At 42.0% G+C, this 22,874-nt stretch overlaps 1 protein-coding gene across 4 annotated transcripts in view; it reads right to left on the bottom strand.

Annotated features, from left to right (window-relative positions):
- Nucleotides 1–321: 321 nt before the first annotated feature.
- Nucleotides 322–22,874, bottom strand: part of stan (Protocadherin-like wing polarity protein stan) — a 69,479-nt gene continuing 46,926 nt past the window's right edge. For all 4 annotated transcript variants that reach the window (XM_086986366.1, XM_022802709.2, XM_022802708.2 and 1 more), the window contains 18 exons: nt 20,584–20,793; nt 19,981–20,097; nt 15,929–16,214; nt 14,262–14,405; nt 13,667–14,108; nt 11,443–13,297; nt 10,816–11,186; nt 7,832–9,745; nt 7,444–7,597; nt 7,000–7,213; nt 6,582–6,720; nt 6,150–6,392; nt 5,571–5,774; nt 4,778–4,988; nt 4,436–4,560; nt 3,295–4,079; nt 2,729–2,846; nt 322–2,486 (listed from right to left, as the gene is read on the bottom strand). In XM_086986366.1, coding sequence (XP_086842492.1) covers nt 2,465–2,486; nt 2,729–2,846; nt 3,295–4,079; nt 4,436–4,560; nt 4,778–4,988; nt 5,571–5,774; nt 6,150–6,392; nt 6,582–6,720; nt 7,000–7,213; nt 7,444–7,597; nt 7,832–9,745; nt 10,816–11,186; nt 11,443–13,297; nt 13,667–14,108; nt 14,262–14,405; nt 15,929–16,214; nt 19,981–20,097; nt 20,584–20,793 — 7,554 coding nt within the window. In that variant the 3' untranslated portion in view covers nt 322–2,464. The remainder of the gene's footprint in view (nt 2,487–2,728; nt 2,847–3,294; nt 4,080–4,435; nt 4,561–4,777; nt 4,989–5,570; nt 5,775–6,149; nt 6,393–6,581; nt 6,721–6,999; nt 7,214–7,443; nt 7,598–7,831; nt 9,746–10,815; nt 11,187–11,442; nt 13,298–13,666; nt 14,109–14,261; nt 14,406–15,928; nt 16,215–19,980; nt 20,098–20,583; nt 20,794–22,874) is intronic.

Below are 22,874 nucleotides of genomic sequence, written 5' to 3'. Positions count from 1 at the left end.
CTCTTAAGCTTACGTTCATGCCTTGATACACTTTCCACCAGTTAGGTACATTCCCAGTGTCCCTGTGATAGCATGGTGGGTAACGCATTGGCCTGCTAATATTAAACACGGTCGAGGTTCGAACCCAAGCATATAGACAGATTTCGTTTCGTGACAAAGGGACTACTTTGTCATATAGGAAGATATTGGCTATTCTGATTAGTGTTGAGAGAGCAAATTAATGGTCAAGTAACATTTTGATTTATAGACTTAATATCTATTTAATATAGCAGCAAGCGACTATTATATTGATAATAAAATGAATTAACGAAAACGTTACCATTCAGTTATATAAATTATAATTGTTTATATATCTATTTATTCACGTTTTTACATGTACATATTTTTCATACACTTTAAAAGTGCTAAAAGTCAATTACTGCATAATTATAAGAATCATCATATTCATTAATTTTTTTTTTATATACACAACTATATATCACTACTTGTGACACGCATCAGGACATCATGTTGTTGCCAGTATGATTGTGGATGACTCTTAGACATGTGCGCCGACAAAAAATATTTTTTAAAAAATCAACTTGTCCTCTACAAAAGAATCTCTACGAAACGTACGATCGACTGTTAATGGTAAGTCCATATGTGATCTTCATCCTCCTGTAGCTTATTTAGCGTCCGCCAATTATTTATTAACTTATAGTCATATACAGCCCAAAAATTGTACGTGTATTGTATATTACAGAAAAAAGATACCTTAATATTAAATTGCAAATTTAGCGTATGGATTGTGACGTTTCTTATTTGATTCCAAAACACCTACTCGATCTATTATAATTAGTTAAAGTTTTTCCCAAGATTAAACCACAATATGAACTCGTATAACATTGTTTGTGTTCCATAATCAGCACACATAAACTGGACAGATGTTTTGTTGCTTATCTTGCTGAGATCTGACATATTCTAGGTGAGTTGGGGCGAAACAGTTTTAATTTAACTTACGGAAACGGCCCACTCTCACCTTTAAGTCATGTAGAAATAAGTTATCTTCCGAAAAAAATGTAAACAAATAAAGGAAAGAAAGCAGGATTTGGCAGATAACGTATATTTTCGTTACACGGTCCGCCAGAGCGTGTCACTACAAATATACAAAAAAAAAAACAGACAAAATTATAAAAAAAAAAAAAAATACGTGAAACCATCAGTATTATCGCCGACTTGTAGTGATAACCGAGGATACACACGTTCGCTTGTTTGATACAAACATATTAAGCGGTCTCAGCCGAATTATGATTTACAAAAGGGAAACAATTGGAATTACACTAAAAACATATTCACGTATACAGCTAAAAAACGGACATACACATACGCATTGTAAATAAACATTAATTTCTATGTTAAACAACTGAGATTTCTATCTGCGTGATCCACATCCGAGATAGAAAGATAAGTGCAATTTGTGCATTTTATTAAATAAAGACGTCTATCAGAATGACCTACGCGTTCATAAAGGAATGATCTAAACATACTGATATATTGTTTACTGGAAAAAAAACACATAAGAGGTATCCTTAGCAGGGGAATTCATCAGAAGTGGATTGTACTAGAATAGAAAAACAAGGTATGAAAATGGAAGCAAAGCGCTCACTAGGGAATCCTAAATCCTAAAAATCCCTAGAAAGTATACGCTTTTATGTGACAGTCAACCTTTGAAGTTACGTTTTGTTCACTAAGTCTCTGTTTTTACTACTTTTTGTTTCAAAGAAACTCTAGCCACCTGCTATAACAGGTAAGACAAAAATGGGGAAAAAATCTGCCTCAGATAAAACCATAACAAAATAAACCATGTTAATAAAATCAACATATTAGGATGACGTTACGAATAAGTTGTTACATCGTTTGTGAATCGTTCACCCTCAATTTGCCATTTCATTACATGCTACCTAAAGAACTTACTTTTGAACGAACATGCCAACGCCTTTTCCCCCAGATACAAGTGACATTATATATCACGATAGCTAATAATGGCAGCGCTTTGCGTTTCTAGATAGATTCTCTCTGCCTGGAAAAATATACTCAGCACCTAAAAAAATACTTTAGCATTTTCAATTGCGCCCTGCTGTACAATAATAAATCTCTCTCTTTTCTATATATATATGTATATAGCGTTAAATCTGTTTAACATCTGAAAGTAGTGTTACAAATAGATCCCTTGTTTTTCATGCAGATTACGATATTCTGTAAAACTGCACCTAGGCCATTGTAATTTTATATATATATATATCTATATATATATATATATATATATATATATATATATATATAAGACAAAAGTCATTTGGATTCAGTCGACCTTCTGCTTACTAAGCTTATTTACAAAATGGCAGTCACATAGAAATAGATATCTTCTATTTCGACCATAGATCTAAATGTATGTCTACTTCGAAAAAGGCCTATTGATCTTGTTTCATACGGATGTCTCGTCGCCTCTGCAAAGCAAACAGAAACAAAAGTGACAGTTTTAACATGTGCAAAAAGTATTAGCTTGCTGTCAATATGGTATGCCTGTTTATGTTGGACACATGAAGACATTTATGCGCGATCTGGCAACAGGGGGCAATTCTCTGTCTCTACTCTGCATATCTATAGCGAGAAACAGAAGGTTCATTTCTGTAATCTTCCAGTGGAGGCAGCCACCAACCATTACTACCGAAATTTGCCTTTCGCTTACCCCGTAGCTGTCGTATTGTTGTCCGGAGAGGCTGAAAATTCGTCGATGAATTCGACATCTTGGCCCGGACTTGTGAGGCTCTCCGTGGTCCCGCCTCCTCTTCCAATCGCAGGGGCCGCTACAAGCAGAACCATGAACAGAGCACAACCGCGATTGTTTTTAGCGTTGTTTTTGCCGCAAAAAAAAACTGCTGTGAACGCAGTTTTTTAAGCATTGTGTATGCAAATGGATGTTTAGAGTATACATCCAGTTCTACTGTTTGTTAGTTAGACAATAGTGCTGTAGATGACGGCCCTTCTGCAACACTACGATTGTGTCTATTAGACTTGCTCTCAAACAAAACTAAGTCATTTCTAGGCATACACGGTACCACTACACGCAATCAAGACTACGCGTTGTATATCTATCGTACAGTCAGCTACTAAGATTAAGTAATACTAGCTACTAATATTCGTTAATTCCATAGCGATTATTATGCCAGCATTCTTATACGTACTTCTGCCAGCTAATTGATACAAATCGTTGCGTCAACACCCGAAGGAAAATGAAATGTCTACTAAACGTACCTCGAGTATCTAGCGACGTTGAACCAGGCTGACTTTGAGACATTGTTGGACTGTCACTTAGAAGCATCCTGGTGGCAAGCGGCAGAGTCGCTGTCCTAGAAAGCGACATGGCACCTGTATAGGCAGCGCCATCATCTCGGTGCCCCATCGCATTCACCCCTCCGATTCCGGCACCAGCTCCGATGCCTCCGCTCATTCCGCTATACGGACGTTGGTTGTGTGGATGCTGCCCCCCATACTGACCAGCGTCTTCATCCTGCGTCGGGCTGTACTGACCGCCGGAACCGGCCCCGTCATGTATGCCCATACCGTACACTATACCGGCATGCTGTTGTTGCTGCTGCAGAGATGAGGGGTGCAATGGATGCTGTGAATGGGGCATTGCTTGGTGTTCGTGATGCCCCTGATGATGCAGGACACCTGAGCCTGCTTGCTCTCGATGAAGCCTTACTGTATCCTCATCGAAGGCCTCACTCTGGTCATCAGCCTCCGAATCGGAGTAGTCTTGCCTTGGACCTCCTCCATTCTCTTCGGTATAAGTAATAGTGTCCTTGTCGGATGAATGGCTTGAAGCGAGGTCCATTGATTCCTGATCGACGGAGTGAAGATCTTCATGTGAATTGTATTTGTTGAATTCTGATCCGCGGGATCCTCGCGAACCACTGCCTTCACTGACCGAATCCCGATCGTCTCGGCTCCTTCGACGATTGTTTTTGTTAGCCCTCTTACAGCGTCCGCCATCGCGGACAGGTTGACCAGTTACCGTTGATGCAAACGACGAAGATCTGCGTTCATCGAAAACAGAAATAATAACGCTACGTGTAAGGTAATGGACATACACTAGGAAGTAAAATTCAGCTTCACATATTCATTAAGCACGCTCTTGATTAACACGAGATTACGAGAGTAGTCGTTATTTGTTGACTCTCTATAGAACGATTATTCTGTATTGAAAAGAAAATATATATATGTATATATGTATGTGCACTGAACGATTCGGGGCTTTAATTGGCTCCGTTAGTCAAATAAGAGTATTAAATAACTGTTTAAATAGTCCAATAAACATTTACCTAAAAGAATCTTAAAATGGTAAACGTTAAACGGTGATGGTATGGTTTAGCATACCGTTCGTAATCCGTACCTGTGCGTAGTAGATCTAGAGGTGGTGGAGTAGGCTCTCATTATGACATGCCTCCTCTGTAAGGTGCCCTGAAGGCTCATGTCAGTCAGTCCTCCGACACGACCGCCGTAAGACAAAGCGGAACGCTGCAGCCATAATAGGGTGGGAGGAGAGCAAAAAAAAAGTCGTAAGCTATCAGTGCGACGAATATAAATCCCTATAAATCTATCCCTATCTTCAATCTGCTTTTTCTCTAATTAATTGTATGTTGCAAATCCATACAAAACATCTATGAAAATATCGTGAAATAATTCTTGGACCTGAACGAAAATAGGCTAAGAAAAGGCTCTGCATTTATCTTACCGAGGTTGAGAGTCCAGCTCCCCCACCACCACTTCCATAGTACGCCAGCAGACACTTCCGCCGACCGCGAAGCATTTCCCAAAGGTTTTGCCTTACTCGAGCATTTAGAATGCATTGGCAAAGAAATACCGCTATTGCGGCGAGAGGGGTGCATACACTGAACATTAACCAGCCGTAGATAGAACCAGCAGAGGCGAACATAGAACTCAGCCTGATCAGAAATTAAGGACAGGAACGCAATATTCGAGATAGTATTGTTGTCCTAAACGATTTTTAACATTTTTGAATTTTATTACACTTGAACAAGTCTACAGAATAATTATTCGATATAGCATTAAAAGCCCGCCTCCTATTAGAAGGTCCAGTGGTGGTTCGTCTTATTGACCTTATATGGGGGTCCTGCAACAGTCCTGTTTAACGGCATGGTAACCTTTTACACAAGGCTGAAACCAGCTAATTACCAAATAATTGTAAGTTCACGATTATTATGTCAATACACTCAAAAAGATGAGCATCAGGCATTAAAGCACGCGAATCCTAAATAGTTATGCCTCCTTTAATGGATGGACCTAGTGAGGATAAGCGCAGTATGCAAAAAGTAGGTTTTATATAAGTATCTAGTACAGTTAGTTTAAGGGTTTCACCAATTGTTGCTAGTTTCTATAATGTTTTCAATGTGGAATGTGTTTATAGTATGATAAAGTACGAATGTGTAATGATAAAGATGTATGCACGTTTTTGTTTATTCTGACCTGCCGGCCCAGCGTATTATATAAATTAATAAGGAGCTCACCAGAAAAATGTTATGATAGGTAACTGAGCCATGGCTAGCCAGAGAAGGAAGCGAATATTTCCGAGGTCTGAGATAAGTTCAACTCCTTGAACTCTCACCGAAGCCATTACCGAAGCAGCTGCCAAGAGCAGTGCTCCGCCTACGAAAGCAGCAACAGGCCCGGCTTGGGACCATACTAACGATGAGGCCGCAGATAACCAGCAGCTAAAATGACGGGAAACAAATACAAATGACATTATCTTAATTAATTATCAATCAAGAGCGTTGATTGCAATGGCGCGTTCTTGCGTGCGCGCTGCACTGCAAACCATGAATCATAGATGACCTACATTCAAACTATTCATTACTATCGTATCCATTTTTACTCAGCTCGTGTGAGCGTATAAATATGCCGGCACCCGTGAACATTATTGAAACTTCCACTTTAAAAAGCTAAACTGCTGTACTATGTACAAGCGCGTCTTCAATCTAGGTATATCTGTGTATCGCAAGCGGGGCGATAAAATCCATGTTTTGCAGACATTGTTAACATATAACTATGCAAGTTCATATGTATATATACATAACTGCGGTGCTTACAAGTTGTACCCAGCGTAGAGGTCAGATCGAATGCCGAGTGTTAGCGCTACGATTAAGGCCGGAGCTCCGTACGCTAGTGAGAAGTAAAACTTCATAGAACCGTGATTGACATCTTTCATTTCGGTTAGCATTCGGTAGATGTGCAGGAGATCGACCAGGATCCAGGAGAACACAGCTAGCCACGCAAAGTGTACTCCAATGGCGACCATGCGACACCCTGATGCCGAGGCCGGTGCATGTGACCTATAGAGGGTATTTTCAAGCAAAAAAAAAAGTCAAACAATCAGGGTACCAGTCCCATATGAGTCGATAGTTGCTCTTCGGCGAAATTAGCCGTTGAAGATGCTAAGTAAGAATCAAGAATAACGAGTAGGTTGCAATCAAGAAAGCTTCATGGACCAGACGACAGAACGTATACATGACGTATCTTACCCTATGCCCACCAACGAGATGAGGTCTACGAGAAGCAAGCATATGATGACATTAACGTGGATGGCGTGTGAATTCGTTGAATACCCTCCTGATGCAATCGTCAAAGCGATTAAAAGAGCCGCAGTTGTTGTTAGAAGGGCTGAAAGACCAATTCACGTAATGTTTAATAAAGGGTTTTTAATGAAGATTTGATTGTAAGTACAACTGTGTACTTGTGACGATGATATTATTCGTTAGTGGCAAGCTCGTAGTACACACAACATAATCGCGGCTGAGACATTTCTGTAGTCTGAATGTTTGCTCATGAAGCAAAATCCTGTATCGTTTTATAATAACAGTTTGCTCCGCACTGTCGCTAAATTATTAACTAGTACTCAGTCATTTCGTCCTTCGTAAAGAAGGATGAGCCTACACGTACCAATGGAGAATATAAGGGCCACACTCGCCGACAGCTCCTGGCTGTATGAGATCTGTGTCCTAGCCAGAGTATAGCTATCTTCCGTAAGGACGGCAAACATCGACAGATGGTCGCAGGAGCAATTGACCCTCAGTGGCTCAAAGCCCTCTACACGGCAGCCCCGAGCAGACCATTTCCCGTAACCGGTTGCTGAAGACACGTACCAGAAGACGCACTATACGAAAAAACAGAACGACAAAAGGTAGCCGACAATAATGTTAGATGGGTAGATATATACAGGGCGGGGCTAAAGTCCCTAGACGCATTGGAAAAATAATTTTATTATATATATATATATATATAGATGTCAAATAAAGACTCTTAAAAAACCTTCGCAGTTACATTTCGTATGCAATAATCGTTGTAAGGTTCAAAAAGTTAACTTTGTTACTAGACATAACCGACCTGTGGGTTTCTGGGAAACCTGCCGTGTAAAACGGGAAACGAAATGTGGACTCGGCTTTCACCATTGAGCTGTTCAAGAAGCGAGAATTTCGAGTCACTTTTGGCCACTGAGACGGAGATGACAGCACTGCTTATGGACACGCCAAGATTATGACTGAAATGATCACAACGACACACGCACATCATTGCGCAAAGGATTTCCACAACGTATTGCATAAATACGTAACCAAGCATAGCTAGATTACACATTATTTTTCGCACTTTCTTTTTACACTTCGTGACTTTTTTCACTAGAATTAAATGCACCGACTTAATTTTAGGGCATACGTTACAAGAGAGCTATTATATTGTGTGGCAAAATATCAAGTTAGCTCTGAAGTCTACTCACTTAATGGTCGAGTCGTACATCAGTGGATACAAAGAACTGGCGTCACGAAACGCCGCTACAGAAAACAGGGCTTTGCTATCACTTCCGTATGTGTCGAAACTCAGCGCCGACAATGGTATTCCAACTCGAGGCATCCATGCCGGCAGCTTCTGAATGGGTATATTATTGAACTTGGGCATCCGGATCAATGGAAGCGATTTCCGACCAGTCGTTATCGAGTACACGTATGACGATGTTGTGTTATCGACGTGTAGTTCGGCATGAGATGCATGGTCAACACTAAAAAACGTGTTATCGTTGAATCCGAGCAGAAACGGCGCGGTGAATGTATCCTCCATATTGGCTAGCAATCGTCGAGAGTACGCTTCCACACGGGCAAGAAGCCGCTCCAGCCGCATCGTCACCGGAAGTCGTTGCCACAAAGGTGCCAATCGTGCATCAGCTACCGTGGCAAGTGAATGCATAAGATATCTTACGAAGTGCCGGTCTTGTGTATGGCTGAGGTTAAAACCGCCCTGTTGAGCTTCGAATTCGAAAATCAAAGACAGTGCCTGTGACACCGTGCGAACATCGCTTCCGTAAAGTTCGTTCATATTGTTCTCCAGAGCACGTTGTAGTGCTTCATGCAATTCCCTCGCTAGTCTTCGTGAATTGTGGGCTCGAAGTTGTATATTGGATTTCTCAATGAGAGCCAACTCTTCAGCAAGTGGTCCTAATGGATCAGAAAGGCAGTGAAATAGATCAGGTGCCTGCCACCCGTCGTTCGGATCGCAGAATCTCGAGCATTTGCCTTGTGCTAACGCCGGACAGACACTCAACGCTTCAGATCCGAGGGACGTACGAGGCCACCAGACACGCGAATGCCTCGCACGGGGACATCCATCGTAGATGACTTCGCAGCCGCGTAGCGTGACTTCGGCGAATTCATTCGAGCAGCAGTCACAGTTTTTTCCAATGACGCCCTCTCGGCAACGGCACTGGCCTCCCGATGAATCGCACTGCGGCCCGTGCGATCCAGCCGCGTAGCAATTACATGGCAAACATGTTCCTTGCTCCGGGGCAAAATAGTAATTTTCTTCGCATACACAATCGCCCGTTGTCTTATCACAATTCGACGAGTACCCTTTATGTACGTCACATTGGCATGGTCCACAGAATGGCGGTGTACCCCACCAATTTGCCGGGCAGTGCTCAATCATCGTCATCTCGCAACGTTCTCCGTAATGTTTAGCGTCACACAAACACTGATATCCTCGTTGGCTCGAAGGGGCTGTCACACAGCTCGACGTCGTATTATGCTCGCAAGGATTCAGCGAACAGATAGGCAAACATTGGCTGCCAACGAATCCAGGTTTGCAGTTGCATCGAAAGCCTTCGAAGGTGTTTTCACAGGTAGAGCTGTCAGGGCACGGATTTGAGGCGCACGCATCCTGTATGCCACAGCCTCGGAACACATTTCGTTCTGACGAGGGCTCCCGGTATGCATCCCTCTGATTACCTAGGCGAATATTCTCGATGCAACCGCGAAAAGGAGAGAAATCGCCGCTTTCATGGCCTCCAACCCACACATCGCCAATGTAATGTCCCGCAGGACTCTGATGGGTGTGACGCTCTGAGCGATAGTGATCGCCGTCGACGGAAAGCCCAAGTACATTTGCGTTCCACCAGAAATGTAGCTGATGCCACTCACCATCAGCCACGGATAAATGAAGTACAGAAACCTTTGATTCGTCAACAGCTGCTACGACAGACCCGTTAACAATTTGCAGGACGAAACGCTTTTCGTTGCCACCAAGCTCAATCAGAAGCAGAAGGCCTTGACGATGTTTTGTTCGGAGAGATAGACGAATGCTCCACGGGATGTCAATTGGACGCAAAGAGGACTTGAACGTCAAATGGCCGTCGCCGTGGAATCTACACAAAAGCACAAATAGAAAAAATGCTGATGGTTGACTAAAAAATGTAAAATAAATAATAATAATAGCAATAGTAATAGAGTATAGATCAATACCTTATTATAGCACGGGGAAGAGTGGATAATATATCGTTTGTTTTGAAATATGCAGGATGTTACAACCATTTAGGATGTCTTTAATTCTTCACGTATTCTAACACCATCGCACTCATCCTATGTCGTGCTGGCTAGGTGTATATTCATGCAGTGACACAATTAAGGGCTAAGCCGTCGCGTGACCACGATTTGCAGGAATCAGAACAATCTATTTTACACTACCGAACGAAGCTGATGAACAGAAAGTTAAGTGAATTGTGACCATCAAGTGACTTTTTGATGCTATACGAGCTATTTAAGATAACATTAAATACCGATCCGGTACGTATCGTACAACACTGTAATAGTCTTTCAACGTGACTGGCGATCATTCGCAATATAAACATGATAAAAAGACACTGTTCCCCATAGACCTAAAGAAAGCCCCTTTTTTATGTGGCTCTTCACAGTTCGTAGTACATGTAAGCTTCGGGAATCATTGATTGCACTATCATTCGAAGTGTACGCGACGATAACGACCACAGTATAGAGAAACGGCGAAACCGCCAATCTCCACCTCTGTTCGACGTATCGCAGTAAACGTCTATTTCATTATCCTGTAACAAACGCCACTTCGATATGAGGTACCGAAAGGGATCTTGATTCTCGTGATAGCCTAAATGAGAGTTTATGTCAGAAATCAAATATCCTATGCGTAATGCCGACACAAAGTTTTCAGATCTGTGCTCGTACCACAAATGTTCTAGAATGAATAACATTACTTAATGTTCCTGCGCCGAATGAAGCCTTTATATTATGTAATATATCAGATACTATTAAACACATACATATCTACTATTTGGAAAAGCATATCTGCTTACATAGGGACATGCGACTCAAGATCCCATATATCATATTTAGCAAACTCAATTCTATTTTGTTATACCCGTCATATCAATTATGCTTCTGTGCAATTAAGCTTGCGACTATTAACCTATAAGGCTCGACGCGATCTTGACATTCCGATCCTCCATATCCTTCAGGGCAGATGCATCTATACCCGCTCCAAGACTCTTGGCAGGTGGCTCCATTGAGACACGGGTCAATGTGACAAAATCCTCGACGGGAGGGGCAACCAGCGATGGTTAGATTATTTGCCACAAACTGATTTAAATCGATTAGCTCATGGTCTATGTAGAGATCACGCACGCAGCCAATAAAATCGCGATTCTGTACTGGAAAACTTGACATAATTTGAGGGAGTCCGCCTAATTGAAGAGGCCCTGTCAAGTCTAGGAAACGATAACAACTTTCCATCGGATCAGAGCACCTATGATCGAGACGGAGTTGACCTCGGCTCGCGCACTGAAAATGAACGTGTAGACATAAATCTGTTCAAGTATTATGAGATAAAATTGCTACCAGATTAATCCAAACATTACTGTAGTATAATAGGAAACCCTCAGCTACATGTCATGTCATAACTTATAGGGAAACCATACTTGCTGAACCGAAAACCGAAAAGCACAAAGGTGACGTACGTTTGCAAACTAACTAACCTTGTTTAGAAAAATCGGCAAGCTTAGCTCGTATCGACTCCGTTTTAGGGTAAAGAGCATACCTGATAGTTATTGTCATTTCCAAGCCTCTCGGCCACTACAGGGTCACAGCCATCGACAGAAAGCGAAGCCATCCTTTCGTGGTATGTGATGTGCGCAGTGTGCCAATTTCCATCGTTTAAACCGGCCTTGACCGCGGTTACCGCTGTCGCTTCTTGATCCCCTGTCGAGTAGCTAAATACCAACTGACCATCAACGAGCTCCATGGCGATGAAGTCATTTTTGTCATTATATCGACCGTTGTAAAGCAGCAGCCCGTTCTGATTCGGAGTAGCAAATGAGATCTTAATCGAGAATCGATGTCGTCTTTTCAGGGACGGGAACGTCACGTACGTTCCTCGTTGAGGGAAACTTCGACCCCGAAGGCGACACATTTCGTCTAGAGTTGAATCGCTGGCGGTACAGTGATTTGCGCTCGATGACGACGAGTTCGTCTTGCCAGCTACCTCACAATTCTTGCCATGAAAATTGTTCACACATTCACAGTAGTAGCCACCCTCGGTTTGTACGCAATACCCGCCATTTCGGCAGGGACTTGAATAACAGAAATTTACCTCGGTGTCACAGTCGAAACGGTGTTTCATTCCAGCGAAACCTACTGGGCACATGCATTGGAAGGTGTTTGAAGGCTGAATTGGACGGAAAAGTATACGGTCGGACGAGATGAAGTCGCCAGCAGCCTTGAACTTAAGGATCGGCTCACATCTCTCAAAGTTAAGGCAGGGCTCTGTTGAACAGGGATAGTCATCAAAGGGTAGTACTTCAATGTCGCTCAGTCTATATAAGAGACTTCGGCCGAGGTACATTCGCTCTTGAATGTACTGCGAACTGTAGAGGTCCTCATGGCCGCGATTTTTTACGACGGAAAATGACACGTTGAGGATGTCCGGAGTGTCTTGTTGTATATTGAATAGAAAGATATTCTCTTTGGGACAGGGCACAACGGCACTAAGGGCGGATATAAACGAGTCAAACGATGGCGAAAGAAACTGCTCGACGGTCATGTCTTGCATTTGTATGGTGATCGAATTGTTCAACATTGCCTCGGATATCCAGCGAACTTGAAGCTTGCACGTGGCAGATACCTCGTTAATGCCATCGAAAACCGATACTTGAAAATCAGCGTCGATGGCCACATCGGTGTTAAGATTTGGCGATAGCTTAATTTCTCCGGAAGTCTCGTTCAACTCAAGGAGATTAGCCCGGTTACCGGACGTAAACTTGTAGTGAAGGGCATCACTCACATCTGGATCGTTGGCAGGAATCTTACCAATAGGTCCTGTTGGGAAGAAATTCTTAAAGTTGTTGAAAACTATGAGAAAGTTTTTAAGAACCGGGGCATTATCGTTGATATCTGTCACCCAAATCTCGACCTGTGCATCGGTTCGAAGCGGTGGGCTCGACGCTCTTACTGAAAAGATGTAACGTTTTTTCGGCCCTTCGTAGTCGAATTCCACTCGACTCACAATGTCCACAGGTCCAGCTGGCTTCGAGATCAATGAAAAGCTATCAGCATCCGGTCCTCCAACTATAGAGTAGGTGACCTGAGCGTTCGGTCCTTCATCAGGGTCCTTTGCTTCAATAGTCCCAATGACGGAGCCGAGAGGTACATTCTCCGGGACGAATATTTGAATTTTGTCCGAATCGAATCTCGGTGGGGAGTCATTGATGTCCTGGACGAACACGGTAATGGGTACGGTGTTGGATAGTTGAGGGCTACCTCTGTCAACTGCAACGGCTTTCAGTTGGTACATCGCAACAGCTTCACGATCCAAATGCTTGGCCGTTCTAACCAGTCCTGAAGTCGGGTCAATACTGAATGCGCCTTGTCCATCATTACCTCCAGTAAAAGTGTACCTGAAATGTTGTTGTAGACCTTTATTACTGATGGTCCATTAAATAAAAATGATAGCCGCCACAAATAAGATCATTCACGCAGTACTGTCTTGCTATGAATTTTGGTAAACAATTTTTCTTCGTTCTGCTTCTGTTTTCATTTACGTCAGACCACTTTTCTAATATATGTGCTTATGTTTCCTGCATCCCTTCAAATGTCACTTTATTAATCGACTTGAAACGCTCAGAAATAAGCGTAACTTGGTTTCTACCACACTGAAGCTCCTCTCTTTGGTCAAACCTAAATCTTATACTGCTTCTGAGTAGACCACCAGTGATATTCCGCTAGTTCCATAAAGACCATTCATTTTACATATTCCCGCTGCATACCTGACTTGGGCATTGAGTCCAAGATCCTCATCGGACGCCGATATTTGCATGATCGACGTGCCTATCAAGGCGTCCTCCGATACGTCGCTCGTATAGGAGCCCATTGCGAATTTTGGCGCGTTGTCATTGACGTCCATGATCTCAATCTCGACACTGGTGCTGTCTGATAGCGGGGGTCGACCTTCGTCCTGTGCGGTGACCACAAGCGTATATCCCGATACCGACTCGCGATCAAGCGGCGCCGAAGTAACGACGGCCCCAGTGTCCGGTTCGATCTTGAATGCACTGACGGCGTCTTCTAAGGTATAGGTGACGCGCGCATTGTGACCAACGTCATTGTCAAGCGCCTCGATAACAAGTACCGTTGTACCGACCGGCGTATCCTCCGGTATGGAGGCGGAATAAGGCGTTTTTACGAAGGTTGGTCGATGATTGTTGGCATCTGTTTGCATCACCGTTGTTGTCATCGTCGAGTTGACCACCATTCGGACCAACGGTAAGCAGGCGAATGAAAACACGAGCAATTTTAGTAGTGCATTCTTGCACCAAGGCGTCATTTAGTCTTGGCGGATGTGATAAACCTACTCAGACCTACCTGTAACATTGATATTGAGCAAAGCGGTGTCTGTTCGACCGCCAGAATCTGACACGACAACAGAGAGAGCGAATCGGTTTTCCAGTTTGTAGTCTAGCGGCTGGGCAATCGACACGATGCCTGCCCCGTTCTGCGAGATGATTCCTAGGGTATGACGAAAGAAGATACGATAGAAAATGTACACATTTAGGAAGCTGCAGAAAAGAGTCGATTTTGAGATGGCAAAAAATTCTTGAAAAATTTGATACCAAGAAAATTAAAGAAGGCTTCTTTTAAAAAAAAAATACACCAATTTATGGTACTTTATATGCTATATTCGCTAGAGATAGGTCTCAAGATTCCAATGTTTTCGGACCAACGTTTCCATCTTGGCGGGCAGGCAAAGATATCGAGTTTATTCACCGTAAGTCACAATGCTGTGACGTTTCCTTACCGCTCAAGATACAACAGTTCTTACAGATGTCCGCGCCAAGCAAGTAAACCTCAACAACAACAAAAACAAAAACAGTTGCATCTTCTCGGATCTTTGTTCTACAGTTGACTGATAATTGATTTCCGACGGCACCAGTGAACAGCTTTTAAAAACCTTTAATAATAGTAACTAATAGTAGTCGTCACTTACAGTTGCTCTCTATAGAACCGCGTGCATCGATCAAGACGACACTATCAGAGCCGTCGATATATAAAACGGGCAAGAGACACGCCAGGTTTGATCTATCCATATATTATTAAATGCGTTTTGAGGTAAACATCGCAGCCGATATCCCTATCAGCCGCGTACTATATATACATCTTCATTAGGTGCACCCTTGATTAACGCTTTCACTCTCCTATTATAGAACGGTTATTCTATGTATCGAAAGAAAATATCTGCATATATATTCCACGTGCAGATGACCATTTTACCCAGGAACTTTGGGTATTATTTTTTTGGTGGAAACCCAATAACAGGAAGTATTATTCCACGGCTATGAAAAGGCAAGGATTCCGATGTATGTAACAATCGATACTGGGCCAGAGTAATATGTGTGATCGAAAGGAGAGCTCTACTAGCTGATTATATCTTAGCACCTCAGCAGATATTGTTCAGACAAGTGGCTGTATAAGTCAATCTGTTGACTATTATTACAAGCGGCTTTCGATCGCCAAGTGTCCCGAAGGGGGCTTGCTCTATCAATTACGCGGGGCAATTAAAGACAAATCAGTATATAATATAAACTTTTTTCGTTTACTTGTGTGATCTATTATACATGATATATGCAGCCCTCTAGATACATCTATTAACAGCTCGAAGTAGCTTGAGGCCCTCTATGTTACGTCAGCAGCAAGAGGGCAAAAACAAAATAAAAGCACAAATAATTGATGACTCTCAATGCGTCAAATGGCTTTGCTCCACTCTTTATATATATTTTTGAATAAACTGCTTTTATTGAATCAGATCTGCACACCATATGTTGTCTGTACATATATTACATAGTTAAAAGAACTAATTTTTTAAACCCACAGTATAGTAATGAAGCTTTGCATGGAAACAAAGTCATCAAAGCCACACCAAATATATGGTTAATTATATATATATATTTATATATATATATATATATATATATATATATATATATGTATGTGCATGAAGGTGAAATCTTCTATATATGGATAAAAACTTTTACCGAATCGGTCCCGATGATTTCCACTGGCGATGTGATACTGTAGCCGATTGTCACGATCCGGATCGTGAGCCGTCAACGTGAGAACAAGCGTTCCTGGAGGATCCTTCTCTGATACAACGGCGTTGTAGCTTCGTTCTTCGAAACGAGGGTCATTATCGTTGACATCTTGGACGGACAAAATGACGACGGCTGAGGCACTTCGTTGGGGGGTGCCGTTGTCTCGAGCAACTACAGAAAAGCGATACTCTACACGTTTCTCGTGGTCCAACAGGGTCTGGACGCGAATCTATTAGAACGTGTACGGTGAATGTAAACGGTATAAAGAGAATGAGCACCTATATAAGGTTATGTTGCCAGGCATGTAGGGGGTTACAGAAGCCAAAACAGCACGAAATTAACCCACAACGATAATGTTAATATTCGTTTTTTGGCGCTCGTATTTGCCGCTCTGCAAATGTGAAGCCAGTCCTTATTAGACAAGCCATTTAGGTCATTTCTAATCTAGGTATAGCAGTGGAAAGCAGCAGTGGAGAAAAGGAGTATAATCATACGATGAAAATGATCTGTGGACCCATGTGAGAGACAGAAAGATTCGCTAGCCAAAATCGGTTTTGCGATAATAATTGTTTGAACATTGTATCAGTAGTTTGTTTCTGTCGGTGAGAAGTACGCTGATCGAACCTTGAGCCAGTTTCTATTGTGTTACCAATTAGCTATTCCTTGGGTAATTGGGGCATAGTTAAACGAAACTGTCCCATCAGCAAAACGACCTGAGAGCAATGCATTAAACGAGGCACTATCCTTGAAATAGAGCAAAAGGATTCCCTTGATAAAAGCTTCACAGTTGGCTATATAATCCCAAATCAACGTACAGCTTCGTTTCCTGTTCGCATGCCTGTACGTTTGCTGAAAAATCTCTACAGAAAAGAAGATATTCTTCAGTGTCGAGGTGAAATGTTATCACAGAATAGAGATTAGTATATGCATTTATTCCACAGTGAGACGCTCGTTCTACCATAGACAAACGCGCCAATGGCCGCCCTATGGTAGCTGTTAATCAACGTGGGTCTGCATCTTGACCGCTTGAAAATTACTCTTTGTTACTCTAACCTGTATTTAATTAGACTGCTACAACGTGACCCCCTCACGTGACTATAAGAGTACGTGTTAAAAAAATGGGCCAGGTTTCGTGACGTGACGACGACTGATATATAGAAAAATCTGTTAACTTCAAAGGTGGTTACGATGATGATTCGCTGTTACTAAATGATAGCAATTAAGTTGTCTGGTGTCGATATTGTATAATTCTGCATAATATCCGCGATCGAAGGGCAGTTCGGCATAACTTTTCTCAGATTCTATCTATCGATCTAAAGATTCGCCCAAGAGGGCTATTTTTGAGAGTCTAGTCTCGATCGTTCTCTGGTCTCGCTGTGAGCTTCCGATCTATCAGTATCTCAATACGAGCCAGTCATATGTCTCATAATTTAACTCATTAGAATCGCGTCAATTTGTTTATCCCCGTTTATATTTTTCCGCAGTGATAGTCACAAAATCTAGATTGGAGAACTTGAACTTAAATAATATATTTAGTGATAGTTGCTGTTTCGAAACTTAACTTGACTAGAATCTGCTCGCACCAAGCACGTCGATATCTTCTATAGATTTGGCGTATTTCAACGATTTACTAACCCCCTTGTAAGCACTAACTATTCTATACTAACGAAATTCATTCTCTGTAAAGCGAAGTATTAGCGAGTCATCTAAAACACGCAGGCAAATGGAAGCTGTCTACGATAAGCCCCTTTTTCACGTATGTTTTCATCTGTTCCCTTCATCGAACGTCCGGTCGTTTACCCAACCCGGACACCTCTACACTCTTTTTCTATTCTGTAGCTCAAAACGAGTCATATACATACACATATAGACATAATGTTATAGAACATAGTATGTTATAACCCACAAAAAAAAAAAGAGAATTCCTCATCCGTTTAAGAACAAGAATCAGCAGTACCCCCGTTTCGCCCGCCTGCTCACCCTTTTCTTGCTAATTTATGGGATTATGTCTAATCGATTAATATTACTAGGCAGCTTTAAGGTATCCACGTCTGGTTATGATCGCAGAAAAATGCTGCCCGTTCCCGATTCGATCAGATTCATTTAGTTTGTTGTATGTTCGTACATACACACAAACATATATATGAAGAGATAGATGAGCTGCAAGACCGACCCTTATTATAGCTCTATCTTCAGGCGGTGTTTGACCCGTCAGAGAAGATATCGTTATTATCAGTTCGGCTAGAGTGGGTCGTTTGACGCATGCATTATTGCACATCCATTGCAGCAAGTAGCACTGGCTTTTTTTTGCATTGGTCATCATCGTCGCCGGAATTATCGCATACTATACTGTATAAGCTGAAGCCATCGTCTGGTACCAACGCTTCTACAACTGGGCGAGCCTGCGCCACTGGTAAACCTGTCGAACGAGGCGTTCAAATGTTAATCGTATTTGTCGGGCACATTTCTCAGCTGCATAGTCTTTTTCAAGCTTCTCATGTACCGTGTACGTTCTCATCGTGCTATGCACCGTCTACAGCGTGCGGTGCACGATATAGACACAAATTCCGGACGCAATATCAGAAATGACACCGACATCAAACGAACACCGCCAGTTCGACAGTGTCCTGCGGATTTGGCTTAACCAGAAAATGAACTATGCTTAAGGCTATAAATTAGTGGCGGAACCCGACTGGCCTGTTTTATCAGACCACATGATCAATGTGTGTGTCTTCCATACCTAGTTGGCAGTGGGCGACAGCGAAGGTAATGACCGTAATTAAAAAGTGAAGAAAATTAGGGAGCGCTACCAAAAACTGGTGGATCCGCTCGGTGTCCCCAATTCTAGTTTCTATAGAATTCGGAGCCGGTCTTCATCAAAGGCGCTGCGAACACGCGACGATATATATCTTCGTATAATCTTATTTCTACACAGAGGTGCAAGTCCATAACTATTATATGATTTTTTGCGAGCACATAATGAGGACGAGATGAATATTAAAACTGGATGATTAGAGGTGGACTTGACTGTTCTCTGTAAAAGCAACTAGGTCTCTCTGTGAAAGCGATCATCTGTTGTGCAAGACGTTTATAGTGCACACTGAGTACGGGCGTTTAGGAACCCTGGATGCAGATACACTTAAAGGGATGTATTTTGAGTTTTTGCGTCCGATACTGACTTAGCTAAGCATCGCTTTGAGAGCTGATGCTCAGCGTGAAACAAAATGGATCTCCGCCCGAATTCGAACCTAGACCATTACGTGTTCCTAAGTTTGGTAGGCAAACACGCTATTTCTGGACTATCACGGTGACAACATTAATAACGCAAGGAGCGTTAAAATACGAAAAGAAGTCCGTTTATAGAGAAATGTTGTACGAATACGGGCTTAGCTAAAACCTGTTTGAAGCAATTTGAATAATGGTGCGGTTAAACCTTTTGTCTTACAGTTGCCTTCCTGGATAATATCTAAACCAGTATGACTAGATCAGATATATAGTGTAACGATGAAGGCGTATAAGGCGAAACGTGCAGAACCTCTTCGTGCCATATTTGTTTGAGAACTTCTTTTACAAGATGAACGCTCATACGTAGTCAAACCCCTAAAGGCAAGGGTCGATGATCACGGTGAACTTTTTGCTGTCCCGTCCGAAACGGTCTGGCATTCATGTGTCAGACGTATTAACGACGGGACACGGAGCTAGTATTTAGAGTACTTATTTTCGAAACATATCAAAAACGGCTTTTCCTCACAAAGACCGAGAGCCGCGACCGATATATTACTTAGATGATAACCATAAATCAAGTTTACTTTTCAATCTACTTGAGACGTTTGTTATACAAAACAGGTGTTTACTTGTGTACTGGTTTGGACAGTTGTGCTAATAGGGGGCTGTCAACCTGATTTTCAGCTAAAGAAGAAGTTCTTTATATAGTCTATATTTATAAAGTCCAGCTTCCGTAGATGGCGAAATGAGCGTCTCACGTCTACACTTACCCATCCAGAATCTGGTTCGATAGAAACTGGTAATAGAAATGGATCCGAACCATCTGTTGTCTGCAGGGAATATGAGATTTTCGCGTTGTCTCCAGAATCCGCGTCAAATGCTTGCACCTATAAAATGAAATACGAAAGAGGACCAAGCCAACGCCAATATAATACCCCCATATATATTATTGGCAATAGCCGCCATACTGATTACTTGCACCGTTGTTTCGTCCATTATATAGCCGACAAGATTAGTCTGCCCACGCAAGTTGATTGATTTAAGAAACTTCACACTAATTATATTTTTGTTTTTCTATGAGTTCAGGATGACGTCGACACTTCTGGATCCAAGGGACGATCTGACGTAGCAGTACAACCTGCATCACGGTGTCATCGAAGAGCGGTGCTCTAACTAAATGTGTTACTACTAGCTTTTTCGGATTGAGTTGGGTCGATAGTGAATGAGGCTTTGTGACTCCTCTGATATACTAGCGGTAACGTACTATTGCAGCATACATAAGTACATTTAGATCCACAAGGGGTACTAATTAGGTATTGAAACGCGCGCCGCAAGATCTCCACGCACTACTCACTATTTCGCTCGCAACATACCTGGATGATACTATGGCCCTTTTCAACGCTCTCGGGGACACTCTCTCGAAATTCTGCGGCGTAAAAACGTGGGTCATTGTCGTTGACATCTAGTACGTTTATTAGAACATTGGTCGTGTTCGACCTTGAAGGTGAGCCGCTATCCTGAACGCGAACGACCAGTCGATAGCTGGACAACGCCTCGTAGTCAAGTGGCGACACAGCCCGGATCTGAAATGGTGTTATGTTTAACCAACGATTAAAATACCATGGTATGTAATCAATTGATTTAGTAAATAAATTAACTCGTGTGAGAGGAAAGTAGCCGTTTAGTTATCTGACAGACGGCGGTCTACGATCCGCAATATGTCAATGGGCATTATTCGTGCGATATTTTTATATGGTCCATTTGCATAAGTCGAATAGCTGGATTTTGTTAAATTGTTAACGACCCGTTCAAACATCAAAGGCCCAGAGCAACGACGTTCCTATTTGGCTATTGTTGTTGCGGTACAGAGCAGAACAATCGAAATGAATCCAATTTGAGTCTAATGTATAACGTAGCGAAAAAATCGCCATCTAATATACGGTCGCTTAATTCCAACGGTGGGAGCGGCCATTGACTTATGTCCACGGGGGAGCTTTCCATCGTTTTATAGGGTTGCTATACGCCAAATCAAATACGGAAGCCGTGACTTCTTTATTAAGAACGAATGCGCCTATCAACAACTACTTTGGTGCACGCTATTTTGTTGCGCGGACTTGTATATTATGGTAAGCGTATCGAGTAAAGGCATCGAGCCCTATTAAGGAAAATTACCACTTCAGGACACAAACACAATAGGCTCATTGACTGCATGATCAATAATTCGACAAGTTGGCTCTATTTTATTTTTGTTATTATTATGTTGCCGAATTGTTCTTGTGATAAATAGTCGAGCGTATTCTTCCACAGTTAACTACATATGTACTTTTGGATTGTTTAATCATAAGGGAAAACCTATCAGATAAATATTGAACACGATTTTTTAAGGCTCACAAAATTATATAGGTCAACAGCGCCACCATCGCTCGTCAAAGCACGGCAATCTATCGTAAACCTAAACATAATCACAATGAATCGACTCTCTTTAGGATATGGCAATCCCCAATCGCTTTGCTGGATTTTTCTCTCCTAACGATTAGTTTTTACTTTAAATTATTAATATAAATATCTTTATTCTAGCAAAAACAAGAAGGGATCCATGTGCTTCAATTTAGCTAGTTCCTCGAACTTTCGTTTTCAGCCCTCTTCATTGGCAAAAAAAACTTATTTGTGCCGTTTGGCTAGAGCGTCTCCGCTGTTGCTTTATTGTCACGCACCTGCTTGACGACACCGTTGAGAATACCAGCAGATTGAAATGATATAGGAATAGTGAATATTACCCGTTGATGAGGACGTACACTGCTGCTTTAATAGAGGAAGCCTTGTTTGAGTATAAGCATACAAACTGAATTCTTTACAACGCTGATGTTAATATAAGCAGAACGCGAATGGCCTAAGGTCAACATTTTCTTTTTAACTTTCGTAACCTTTCCCCCGTCTGCTTTTCGTGTAACTGCCTGAGCTTCTACCGGCACGGGAGGTATATCACGCTTTCAGACTTGGTAATAACTCTGCCCGGGCTACAGTCATGCAGTGTCTTTTAATTTTTATTATTTCAACATTGGCTTTAGCGGTAGCACAGCTGATTGTTTATTTGTAGATTGTCGAAACGCGTTATCTAACTCTTCGACGCGGTCCTTTTTAACGCGCGACGGTCTCACGTTCAACCGGCTAGTAACACCTTTCCATTTGCCGATAGACACCGCAGGGTTAAGTGCGGCAGATATGGAATGTCGTTCGTAAATTCGCTTTGTGGGTCTATGAATGGATAGGAGAAAATTACATGGAGGTTTACGCTTCTATAGATAATTTCGAGAGACCCAAAAACAGACAAAAGTTGTAAAGATAAAGAGTGTCACCAATCTACATCTTTTGGAACGATTTTAAAGGCGAGCAACAAATATAGACTTCGAGATAAAGATAAGGAACACGACAAAGGCGTTCACAGCGACGCATTTGTGATATAGGTTGATGAACAGCGATACAAAATGAAAATAGACAAAAGTTTCAGGAAGGGAAATATGCTCATAATGACACTAAAATGAAATCTTTCGTAATATACAGTTATATATATATAAAACTGTATATAGGATGGCTCAAACGACTCTGAACGGTTGGCCGGAGAGTCCAACTCTACAGCCGTCCAAAGGCTTTTGGGCCTTATATA

The sequence above is a fragment of the Varroa destructor genome, unplaced genomic scaffold (assembly GCF_002443255.2).
Source record: "Varroa destructor unplaced genomic scaffold, Vdes_3.0 BEIS01000004.1, whole genome shotgun sequence".
NCBI lineage: Eukaryota > Metazoa > Arthropoda > Arachnida > Mesostigmata > Varroidae > Varroa > Varroa destructor.
This window is presented reverse-complemented; position numbering and strand designations above follow the sequence as displayed.